Source organism: Haemorhous mexicanus, chromosome 9 (assembly GCF_027477595.1).
Source record: "Haemorhous mexicanus isolate bHaeMex1 chromosome 9, bHaeMex1.pri, whole genome shotgun sequence".
Lineage (NCBI taxonomy): Eukaryota > Metazoa > Chordata > Aves > Passeriformes > Fringillidae > Haemorhous > Haemorhous mexicanus.
Genome location: NC_082349.1, coordinates 5,914,700 through 5,927,685, shown reverse-complemented (window position 1 = coordinate 5,927,685; position 12,986 = coordinate 5,914,700). Strand labels below are relative to the sequence as shown.

Below are 12,986 nucleotides of genomic sequence, written 5' to 3'. Positions count from 1 at the left end.
TAGCACCTGCAGAATCAGGCTCAAAATGTCAGGATGACACGTGTACTGTTACACTTCTCGAGCAAGCAGCAGCCTTTGCCAAAGGAGACTCACCTACAGTTTAAGGTGCATATAGTATTAAGGTAAAGTTAGGAAACACTTATCCAAGTTAGTTTCAAGTAGTTGCACACTGAATCTGTCCTTTAAATGGGGCACTGTTTTCCAGCAGCAAACCCCCTCCAAAAAACACCACCACTCTTACCCAGTAAAAGCCTCAAATGCCCCAAGATTCTTTGATTGTTCTGTAAGAGATTGGTGAGGGAGATCCACAGGCCTTACTCCTCACTTACCTGGTATTATCAGCACCTATGACATTGGACATAATGCTGTCAGGCCAAAAGTGTTTATTTCTTTCAAAAGTTTATTTCTTGCTCTTAAAGGAGGAAGAAATGCCATGAGGGATGTTGAGGAACCATCAGAAGTCCATGGGACTAAGCCTACACATTTTTTTGACTGTGGGTGGTACCCATCATCCAAAAGTCCAATCCAGACCTTGCATGGAGCAGGACCCAGGAACAGGCTCTAATTTTATGATTTCCTTTTGTGAAAATGGGAGTTGGGAAGTTGGCCTTTCCTTAGGACACAAAGAGGCAACACAAACATGGCTTTCATGTAACTTCTTTCCTGTAATTTGCCTGGATTCAGGAAAGAGAAGAATAGAAGAGTTTTAAGGCTGAGATAGATGTATGAATAGTGAAAACTTGAAGTCTAAAACATTCAGTTGGCAATTTTATCCCTAAATATGCATTTGTGCATGCTTGGTATTCCCGTGTGGTCTGTATGCAGACTGAGGTCTGGGTTTATTTGCTTTTTTTCTTTTAAAAGCCATGTTTCCTCATTACAGAAAATACTGCACAAAATGGGGGGAAATGGGATTTTTCTGAGCTATGATTTTTCACAGCGACAGGACTACAAATGCAGCTTGAGAGCTATAAAGAATTAATCAGGTGCCAAAAATAGCTCGTGGATAATGAGCTTTTATTTCAGGCGGTGGGCACGCAGCCCATCTGTGTCTGCCATGTGGACGGCCTGCCCTGAAGCCGTGCTCCCCTCACCCTGGATTCCTCCAGGACCCTGAGGCCACGGCCATCCCCTCACGAGGGCACCCAGTGCTGCCTCCTGCCCCACACCGCCCCCTCCACATACCCCATGGCTTCTTCCTCGGGCATTTCCGGGGGAAAAGGCCTGCGAGTGCTGCATCTTGCCCAGAGGTTTTCCCTCCCCACATGGAGTTACCCCCTTTGCCTCCCCAGCGTGCTGTGAGGGGCCGGACGGGGAGCCCGTTCCCCTCTGCTCCCCACACTTGCACAGCTGCAGGCTCCTCCGGACCCAAAGGCCCACGGAGCTCCCACAGCGGAGCGGGCGCCATGTCGCCGCCTGTGAGGGGAGGCATGGCGGCCATGGCGGCCCCTCTGTGGGGAGGGAGGCGGCACAAGGCCGAGGCTCTCCCGATGCAAGATGGTACCCTGTGATTCCCTCTGCAAGGAGCACCATGATCCCGATGTCCCCAGCCTCAGCTGGCAGGAGGGGTGAGCTCCAGGGGGCCCTTGTGGGGCGCAGGGAGGGAGGATGAGGGAGCCAAGGCCTCTGTGGGGTGGTGAGGACTGTCCTGCCCTACCTCAAGCGCCTCACACGACTTGCTGTGGTGTCCGGGGTCTAAGTGTTCTGTTTAATGAAGAAGTGCTTTACACAGTATATAGATACTCTTCTGAGGAAAAATTATTTAAAAACTAATATTTTTTTAGTAAAGATGGGACAAGACTATTTACAAGAGCATGCAGTGACAGGACAAGATGGAACGTGTTCTAATTGAAGCAGAGTAGGTTTATATTAGATATTAGGGAAAAATCCTTTATTGTGAGGGTGGTGAGGCCCTGGCACAGGTTGCTCAGAGGAGCTGTGGCTGCCCCATCCTTGGAGGTGTTCAGGATGAGTTGGATGGAGCTTGGAGCAATGTGGTCTAGTGGAATGTGTCCCTGCTCATGGCAGGGGATTGGAACTGGATGATCTTCAAGGCCCCCTTACAATCCAAAGATTCTGTGATTCTATGAAAAAAAAAGAAAAACCTCCAAAGAAAAACTATGGATGAAATTTGAAGGGGGATGTGGGGGGGGCAGAGGGAGGCTGCCAATGCCTCTCTTGGAGTATCAGTGACAGCTCCTGGGGAACTGACTGCAGATCTGGCAGCGGGACAGGGTCTCTAGCAGAGGGACAGGGTCTCTAGCAGAGGGACAGGGTCTCTGGCAGAGGGACAGCATCCCCGGCAGAGGGAACAGTGTCCTCGGCAGCGGGACAGGGTCCCTGGCAGCGGGACAGGGTCCCCGTGGGGCAGCTCCCCGGGGCTGGCAGCTGCTCCCCTCGCCGGGGGCTCTGGGCCAGGCAGCCCTGCCGGGGTGAAGAGCTTCTGCATCTGCTCAACACAAGAATCGCTGCTTTTGGGACTTGGAGATTATTTATCTCAGCTCTCATAAATCCTTCAGGACTACATTAAAAGGGCAGCTGGGGAAAGGATCCTCCAGCTCCTGCAGGTGCTGAAGAGCTGGGCTGGCAGGGTTGCTCCTGAGGCATCTGTGACCAAACGCCCTCCTCCTCTCCTGCTGCTGTGCAAGACAGACACGGGACTTTTCCCGAGCAGAGCAGGCGTTCGGTGCATGCAGGAGTGAGGCTGGGGACCTGCATTAGCAAAGTGGATGAGAATGGGAAGTATCCTTCTTCCTGGGATCCCACTGCCATTTCTTCTGCTCCCCAGTGGTCCATGCTGAGCAGGGAGGTGGGAGGGGTCTGATCAAAACTTTATGATTATTCTCTCTTGAAAGTGTTTCCTGCTGGCAAATAAGAGTTTAATTTATGATGCCTCTTTTCACCATGTTTACTGAGCCCACTAACATTTTTGCAAATTTTCCTTGAAAAAACCTAAGCAAATTTATTCTTATTGATCAAGAATAAAGACATATTTTATAAATAGAATTTTTGATGGAAAGCAGTCTCTTGGGAAGCTTCTATGATATAGTCCAATATCCTGTTAATTGATTTCATTCTACAGTGTAGTGTTGGTGAGTCTTGATTCCTGGGTTTGGGTGTAGTATCCTAAAAACTTAGACATATATAGAGTCTTACATAATATAAGCTTAGTTGGTTTTTTTAATATTTCCTTGTTTAATGGGTTAATTTATGGAGGTCATTGTAAATGGTTTATTATTCTAATACAAGAACAGTGAGTAAATTCCCTAAAGAACTCCATTGCCTTTAGTGAGGAAAATATTGGTGTGCCCTGTAGCTGTGATTCATGCTGCTATTGTGAAGTCAGCCAGCTGTGAGATATATGTGCAGGCAATGGATGATAAATGTGTTCTAATAATCCAGTATACAAAGTATTTCCATAAAAATTCTTCAGTAGTATCCAAGGACATTAAAAAGTCCATCAAGAAAGTCCTTCTTTAAACGGTTTTGAATCAGACAAAGAGTGTTTTAATGCACAGTTGTACAGGCTACTCAAATTTTCCCCATGATAGTTCCAGAATCTGTTTTTAGCATATGATTATGATACTGCTGAGAACGTTGCTTTTGATAAAAAAATGTATAGATTTTCAGTATTTTCAACTTCCATTGCATACAAGAAATTAATGAGACTCATTTTGTTGCTTGGGATAGAATTGTGTGTTTGTTGACAGCCTTCACAGGAATTAGCTTTAAAAAGATCTTAAGATCCATCTTTTATACAGGATTAAAATTCACTTCAATTACTTACATAACACTCTAGATGTCTCCCCTTCTTTCTGGTGGACCTCTGGTTTGGGTCTGTTTATTGCAAATACAGCAGTGGAATACAGCTCAGAGCACTTGTGCTGAAGAGTTAAGTTGCTGTACCCTGAGGCACCCCCACCATCCACAGCTTGAATGATTTGACACTTGGTGGTTCCAACCACTCACTTTGGTGGTTCCTGCTCTCTGCAAAGCAGCTAGGAGGAACCAAAGGGAATCTCCCAATGCCAAACCAGGCAGAAACAACCAAAGTGAATCTTCTCCTGTGGGATGAACAAAATGGGAGGCACATCACCTCTTAATACCTATTGTGAAATTTACTGTGGAGAGCTTGTGCAGAAAGTGAGGTGTGGAGCTGTACGTCAGTCCTGTGCTCAGCACTAGTGTGGAGACCACAGCTGAGACGGAGCTGTGGAAATTGCAGAGCTTTTAAACTTCCTTTCAAAACTTCCTGCTAGAGCTAGATCCAACCACAGTGTTGGACTGACACCCTCCTGTCCATCCTGATTCTTCCCTCCCCAGATATATGGTTAGGAAGGATTAATGTCAGAAAAATTATTTCTTTTATTGAAAAAAGTGGATGATTTATTCTAAAACAAAGATTATACTGATTAACTATCAACAGAGACTACCCAAATTTCTGCACTTTGTTTTCAGGAAAACTCATTAAAGAAATATGAAAGTATTTAAATGGAAAAGAAGGGTTGAAAATGCTCAGTTTGACTTAGTTCTGTATACTTTCCACATGTTTTTAATAGCCTAGTGGTAAAACCCAATACAACCACTAGAAGCAATGAAATAATAATGAAACATCTCAAGGTCAGTCTCATTTTTCTTTTGGTTTTGCCATTTAGCTCATACAGTTTATGTAGCAGATGTAATATGAGATATCTGTGAACATAAAACACTTCTTGTTTTGCTTCCCCTGCTTTTTCGATCTTATTAAAATACTTCTTTTTGGTGCAGGGGGGGTGGCGAGTGGTGGGCTCGAGATATCAGTTCCTTTTTAGGAAAGTTCAAAAGCAAGGATTAACTACAGTGAGTTTCATGTGGTGGGTCAAAGCCTGGCTTTCAGCTGGTGTGGTGTGCAGAAACACAGAAGCACACATTTAATTCCTAAATGAAATGCAGATATCTCTTTGTGATGAAAGTGGGCTGATTTTAGAGCAACAGATGTAGAACTCTTTGTACCTTGCAGAACAAAACTTGTAGAGATGGAACCTGAAAAGCACATCTGTGTCCTACCTGAGCACATCCCAGTGGAATTCCCAGTGGAATGGGAAATCTAGAGTTTTATAATGATGGAGTTGCAAACTCTTCAGGAGCAACATTTGCTGGTTCTTGTGCTGGACTGCGTGCTTTATGCAGGTTTGGAAGGACAGCTGTGAAAGGAGTCACAGATGCCTGTGGGTACCTGCAGACTTGCCTTCAGCGGCCTCGTGGGGACAGGAGCTTTGTGAGGAGAAGGGCTGTCTTGCTGCCTTCCCTACATCTCCAGCTATTGGTACCATCTCATCGTGGCGCCATCAGGGAAAGAAGGTTTGATTCTATTGCAGGAGAAGTGGTTGAACATTTTCCCTCTTCACCCACTATAGTCCCCATCTTGTCTTTCTGAAGCCTTCTGTACTCGTTCCCCAAAATACCACTCTCTCAGTAACAGACTGCTGCGATTTTACTTTGACAGCCTGCAAAATTTCTAAAATACCCTGTGACACAAATCTGCCAAAAGTCTCAGCTGTGCCAAATCTTTTCCCATATATCATCTTCTAGGCAACAGAGGTGCAACTGTGGCTGCTTTATAAATGATGGCATCTGGGGCTCTGTCACTTAAAATGGAAGCCTGGCAATTCCTGTGACTGTTGTGAGTAGTGCTTCCAGAGAGACAGAAGTGCCTAATCCACGATAATAATGAGTCCCCTTTACTGTGTTATGTAACTGTCTCAGTCTTCAGCTCATTTATCCATCACCCTGTTGATTTAGAAAGGACCTTTTCTCTGTTTACAGAGGGGAAGCAAACTCTGCATTCTTGTGGTCACTTGGGAGTCTGAGTGAATAACGAACCTGGCCTTAAGTAGTGACCACCCTTCCGGTTCTATTGATCTAATCCGTTTGGGGTTTTGTGGGACAAACCCTCTTGCAAATTCCAGGAATATCAATCAGTATGCTCCAGAGTAGTTAGTAAGGAATGTAATATTGAGTGTCTCTCATCTCAGTTGTAGGTGAAATCCCACGCTAAACTGAGAATTTAATTAATGTGTTTCATTTTCAGCTCACCCTTAGTGAACGGGTTAATTAAATTTGTCTATTCTGGGGCCTCTTTTCCGAATGCAGCAAAGCCAGATACTTATTACTGCAAGGAGCTGTGCTCTCCCACTGCAAGGTAGGCAACAGTAGCATCCCTGCAGAAAAAACTTCATTACTTTCTCTCCTCGCTGTTCTTAGTCCTCAGCTGGGGACTGTGATATCAGTCAGCTTGCTGTCTGAGGGGAAAGCCAGCAATTGCTCATTGCCTCTGCGGCTGTAGAGACAGAGCTGCTCTTGCTGGGAAAACACACCTGGGTGCTCAGCAGAGGCTCAGAGACCGGGTGCTTAGGGTTGGGCAAGATCAAAGGCAGCCTGAGCCTCCCACATTCACTTCGTCTGCCAGGTTACCCATTTTGCTCGCACACATCAAGCACCTTCTGCTAATAGTTACCTCATTTTTATGGAAAGCACAGAAAGGATTGAGGTAATTTCCAAGACTATCCATCTGGCTTGAAGATGAAGCTTTATGTCTGCTTTGAAAGTATTATAAATCAGTTTGCTGTTGTTAAAAGGGGTCTAAAATTGATGTTTGTTGTAGAATTGAAAGTGAGACCTCATCAAAAGGCGGTGTTAGAGATTTCCTGTCTTTTCTAAGTGCTATAGAATTGCTAGAATAGCTGGGTGGGCAACTCCAATTTAATGTTTTGACTATTTAGATAATCTTATTTGTATGTTGGGATTCATATTCAGCTGGCACAAATAAACTTAGGTGCAATTAAATAATTTAAGTGGAATCAATTAAGACTAGCAGAGCATATGAGTAACTGTATTAGTTCCATAAACTTCTGTATTTGGGTTGGCAGCCAAAAGCTGTTGGGAATTAGTGTGATGTGTAAGTGCTCTGGTTGTAGCTCTTTCCCTCAGTTCTAATTGTTGCACAAGGGTTTATTACAGCAATTCAACACTGCAGAACTTCCTTGGCATTGGCAAAGTCCTCAAGAACCTGTTTTAATTTGTCTTTAATAATGTTTTATGCCACAACAATCTGCAGCAGGTTCTTTCCTCTCAGTAGTATCATCAGAGCAAAGGAGTTGCAAATTAACAAGCATAAAACCACTGCCTCTGATAAATATGTGCTGATTTGGGTTACTTCCCAAATTCTTCTATAGCTGTATGCAGTGCACCACGCTTCTTAATCATCTTTTTTCCCTCCTCAAGACTCTTCCCCAGTGTGCCTTTAGAAGACTTCAATTGGCCACATTCCCTTTCTGTTTAGCAGGGGGAGGCAACTTCAAAATAGGATTGAATGTTGCCAGTTAAGAAATATGTTCTTTTCACATATGCTTGAAATTATAACATGCAAACTGTTGTAATAAGTGATTGACTGGTCGATTGATTGATTTTTTTAATATAAATTTTTTGAGACTGTAAAGGTCACATGTTTGTTTTGATGCTCTGAAAGAAGGAGAAACATATTTACCAACACAAAGCTTGCACTCTAACTTGATAATCAACAGCTTTGTTATTTTTGTTGGAAAGAAGTGTGATTATAACTGGAAAATGCGAACAGACCCATGCATACAAATATCTTATGGAACCTACTGCTAGTCTAATTGCACTGTGCATCAAGCTGCTTGACAACACACACCACGAGACACAGAAAATAGCTAAATGGAGGAAAACTTACCATAGAAATGATCAGAAATTATCATAACATCAGTGCTCACCTCTCCCAGCTAACAGTGTCTCTTGTGTTCAGTACAGAATGACTGCTGTAGCAGTCAGGTGCTCCAGTCAAGGACAATACACTAAGCGACACATGTTTACCAGAACCAAGACCCAAAGTGCCTTAGGCCTCTAGTTAGAGCATTTCATACCACAAATGGAAAAGGCCAGGTGAGAAACAGGACCATTGCTGTCCTCCCAACTCAATGGGAGGCACAGGTTGCTGTAAACCCCAAGTTTTAAAAATTCAAACAGTAAAATGTTAAAAACATAATGCGTTTCCAATTTGCAAAGCAGAACTGGATACTCTTTGAGTAGGGTTTTAATGCAGAAAACTGATTTTAAACCAGCCTGTTGATTCCATAAAAATATGCATTCACACATGAGACTCCCATATTACCTACGTGTGAGAGCATAATCGGCAAAATTTTTGAAAACTCATAATGGGTTTTCTTTGTTGTGCAGGACTTGAGCAGCACAACTGACTGCTGGTCTTTGGTGCTTTATCTCATTTGAAGCTCTCCCTCTAGGAGCTGCTGAAGCACCAGAGTTGACTTAGATCTTTTGAGCCATGACTGCACCAAAAAGTGTCACACCAAGTAAGCTGTCTCAGGCAAGGGGCAAAGGGATTTGCACTTGTAGTTAGCCAAAGGTTGTAGGTGGCTGGGCTGGAGGGTGGTGGTAAGGCTGGGAGCACTTTCTGCATGGCACACTGGCATGGTGTGTGGGCAGACTCTGCAAAACCACTTAGTCCACTGAGGCAGTAGTAGAGCCACTTGGCCTCTCTCTTTGTAATTTTTATCTGGGCAAGGTGATTGTAAATTGATAGATGACTGGCAGGATCATACTATCACTTCATGTAGCTGTAATTGACTGGGTCAAGTTGAAACTTTGGTTGTGTTTTCTTTGTGGGTGCAATCAGCACACAGAGACCCTGCCCAGTCCACGTGCCCTTACCCTGTTTCATCCTGGCTGCTTGATCTTGTCCCTGCATCACCCCTTCACTTGTGTTGACACAACTGTCTGTTAGGACTGTGCTAAAAACATATGTGAACTGGTTTGAATTAAAAATGCTTCTCATCTGGTTCTTTGTCTGGCCTCATAAATAACTGGGTCTGTACATCTGGGAGAGGAGGGGAGGCAGTGCAGGCAGGAATGGACAGCTGGGGAGGGATGAGGGGGACCTCCAGGAGCTGCCAGTGCCGCTGAGATGAAAAGTATCAGATGTTGTGTTTGCCAGTCAGTGCTTCTGCCCATTCAGAGGGGCACAGACCAGCCTCAGGTCTCCCCCATCACTCATTCTTACAATGCTCTACAGAGCAGGTCTTTTACTGGGCTTGTTCTGGAGCAGACTGCTCTGAATCATTTCAGTTCTTCCGTATTCTTTGTGTTCTGAGTTTCTTGTTTTCACTCTAAGGTCAAATCGAGAAAACAGTTACCGACTGGATATATTTTCAAAATAATACGTAATTTCTGAGAACTACGGACAAAGAAGACCTATGTGTGTTCTTCCTGGCTTTACTGCCTAGTAATTAAACTACCTATGCTCTGAGGCAACTATTCAGTCTATTGATATAAAAAACAGTCTGAACAGGAGCCCATAAAGAAGAGGTGAACATGTACATCCCAGGAAAACCATGAATCATGAATGAAGGATACACTGAATCTGCAATGAGCTAATGCATGAAACACTTCTGCTACTGGTTAATGCAGAAATTGTCTTTTTTGACTGGGTTTGAAATTTCCTTTTTGACTACAGATGAGAAGAGCATATTAGAATACCAGGCACATGGTATCTCAAGCTGCTATGCCACAAGTAGCAAAATATAATATGTCAAGTGTAGTGGTATGAGCTGGTATGTAATTTCTGGATCAAATCCCAACTTTTCAAAAGGTCTCCTCACTTCCACTCTCTATTTTAGCAGAGACATAGGAAGACACTAATAGTAGAAGTGCACAGACAGCCTGTTTTTAATGGCAGGTTTATTAAAAATGTTCTCTATCACAAACATTGGAAACATATGTGGCAGATTTTACTGTAAGTGAAAGATTCAGTAGACAGTGGAAAGGGAGTAACTGTCAACTGAATTATGAGAAATAATGGGACAGTTTCCACAGCAAACTCCTCACAAAAACCCTTTTTATCTCAGCATCCTCGGGTCCCAGTTAGTGTTCAGTCTGCCCTTTGAACGCAGCACATAGTTCATGAGCTTGAGCTTTGAGTTTATACATATTTACAGTAGAACAACCTATAGGTTACAGGAGAGGACACATTAGCACCAGTGCTTATGGATTAGAGCTCACATTGCCTCTGCCACTGCAAGTGCATGGAACTGACTTTACTGAACAGTTAGGTTAAAAAAAGGTGAACAGATCTGGCACTTGGAAGGCAAACTGTGCTCTGCAGTGACTTAGGAAATCTTTGTGTTAGGTATCACACTTGACTGCCTGTCTCTGAAGGCTGCCCATCACAATTACCTTAATGTCCTTTCTTGCACAAATGCACACTTCACTTCCCCTGTGCTTGCATTGTTATTTAGGAATAGATGTAACCCCTTGAGATCAGGAAATCAGTGTGATTTTCTTACTGCTGTTCTAAAACTAAGCACAAACTCTATATTTAGTGAATATTAGACAGAATTAGTATCTTTAGCAATTTTGGTGAAACATTTTCACATAGAAAAAATTCTACAGTGTTGGTAATTACTGAGATTCACAAAAAAAGGCTTTGGTTAGAAAATCAAAAAGGGTCAAATAAAAAAAAGCTTTAAAAAAAAGGAAGCCAAAGGAGTGTCAAATACCATATAGAAGTCAGTGAGTGCAGAATAAAACAGTAGCAGTCCATTAGTTAATTTTTCAGTAGCAAAACCTTCCACCTAAAGAAGCCCATGTCTCTTGCAGGCTGTGTGCCATTCTTGACGTTCACAGCTGGCCTCCTAGCTCCAGTACAAGCCGGTGGCGATAAGTCCGCGCTTTCCTGTTCAAGGCAAAGAGTCCCTCTTCCAGCTGTGAGGTAGAGATTGGGTATCAGGTCACTGGGGTGTGAGATACCTCCGAGTGTAGCAGTCACACATTTGTTTCTAGTTCATTTATTTCAATAGTGCAGTGGTCTTTGCTGTTGGATTTCTTAGTGTGATTCTCCACTGGAGTTTCTTCTTGCTCCACTTGTATGGGTATATGGTGCTGCAACCCTTTCACTGTTTCTGGTCCACGAGATTCATTCATGGTCTTCACACAGCCATTTCTCTGGTAAGCCACAATCTGATGGATGTTAATAGGCTTAGTTTCACAGATCAATGGCACCTATGTGAAAAGCATTAAGATCTGGAATACTGCCACTGATTGCTGTATAAAACAGGAAGGGAATGTTTACTTGGAAAGCCTGTGGACTGCTTTATATTCACCAGGATTATCTAGAGCCCCCATGAACTTCCAGAAGCTGTTTGTCACATACACTAAAGCATCTTTGCACCATCTGCATGAAGCAAAGGAGTCTGTGTAAAAATGCAAATTCTGTCGCAACTCTTAATTGAACTTACACTCATAACAGCTGCTTGCCATTGGTAAAATGATATGAGTAAATAGAAACCAGAATTCCAGGGCTCACTTCAAAAGGTAAAGACTCTCAATGGCCATTGTGCTGAGGTCTGGGCAGTGCTTACTCTTGGGTGCAATTAAATAGACCAACAAATCATTAGTTGTTGCCTTATGCCTTTCTTCTACCCCAATAAACTAACACCTGTCTCTTCAGTTTGCTCTGTTTTGAAAGAAATAAAGGGGATTTTATTAACTGATTCATAAGTTAAATATTGAAGTGTTCTTTAAATCAAACCAGATTCTGATGGGGAAAGTAAGACGTAAATACTGGCAAAGAAAGGAGGTGGGCTTGCAGCTGAGAAAATATGGCCTTTGGGTATATATTACTAACTGCACAAATTATGCAGCCAAAATGTATGGCAGACTAGCAGTATATTTTAATACCATTACAGAGCATGATTCAAAGAAAAATCTCATCACAGATGACTAAATAATCCCTGAGGAGGGATTTCATATTACTGCAACATCTCCTCTTAAGTTCTGACTGAGTTCTAAATACAGCAGTGAAATGTCAGGAGGCCTGTGTTATGCAGGAGCTCAGCCTACACTTCTGACTTCATAATGGATGACCTACCTTGCCCATAGGCTGTGTTTTAGGGGGTTTGTAGGTAGCTGCATGTGTAGCCCCTGTAGTCAGGCCTAATCCTGTCATCAGTAATTACTGCAGGTGCTAATTACCTCAGAGGACACTGCCTGTCTTTCTACATACTACTTGAAAGAGCAGGAATTTTAAATGAATGTTGCAGGAAGGTGTGAGAATGGGAGTGACCACAAAATTGTAGAATGAGAGAAACAATGATAGAAACAAAACGTTGCTATTTGTGTGGAATACTACAGGTGATGCACAGAAATGAAACTTGTCTTGTGAAGATCAGTCCCGATGAAGAAATGTTCCTGCGTTATTTTTCTGTCTTTGTTGAAGAAAGGTAATGAGAGTCTGCCATGAGCTAAAATGGTTGGAGATTAGCACCTCCAAATCTGGTGGACTCATGGAATTAGGAATCTCTTTTGTCAAGGATTGAAGGAAGGACTTGAGGAGTTCCTGTTACAAGGGAAGACTGAATTATGCATACCAAAGAGGAAGGAGAAATGCACAGGAGTGGAAGGAGGCAGGGGCAGAATACTGAGGTATGTGTGCTGTATGAAATAAGATATAAAGGAGAAAAAACCAGAACTGTAAGGAAGGACTTGTATTAAATACAGAAATCATGAAGATGTCTGAGAACGAAGTCTAGAATGGAGTCATGTGCTTGTGCTAGTCTGGAAAGAAAATTATTGCAAGGGTGGCTTCAGTTTATGTTGACTCAGGGGCTTGCAATGCCCGGGGTAGTTGCTTTTGATGTGAGCTCATTGATTACATGTATACACACTCATGGATACCTTTACCTCTCCCTCCACACGGGCAGTCAGGGACATCTGTCACTCTGCTCTGTTGCTGGTCACACTTCTAGCAGGACAAATTACTGGCCAGTCAGGACCTTGGTGCTGAGTGTGGGACTCACAGTTCCAGCATCTCATGCATTTGCAGAGCAGCACAGCTGCTTCTGCTGCTCCCATCCCCAGGGTGCCAAACACAGCTGCCTTGCAAGCTCTGAACTCCAGTGGCTTGTCACACGACC

General features: G+C 43.4%; 1 protein-coding gene across 2 annotated transcripts in view; it reads right to left on the bottom strand.

Annotated features, from left to right (window-relative positions):
* Nucleotides 1–10,139: 10,139 nt before the first annotated feature.
* SLC1A7 (solute carrier family 1 member 7) overlaps nucleotides 10,140–12,986 on the bottom strand; it is a 47,070-nt gene continuing 44,223 nt past the window's right edge. For both annotated transcript variants that reach the window (XM_059853493.1, XM_059853494.1), the window contains one exon: nucleotides 10,140–11,073. In XM_059853493.1, the coding sequence (XP_059709476.1) occupies nucleotides 10,837–11,073 (237 nt within the window). In that variant the 3' untranslated portion in view covers nucleotides 10,140–10,836. The remainder of the gene's footprint in view (nucleotides 11,074–12,986) is intronic.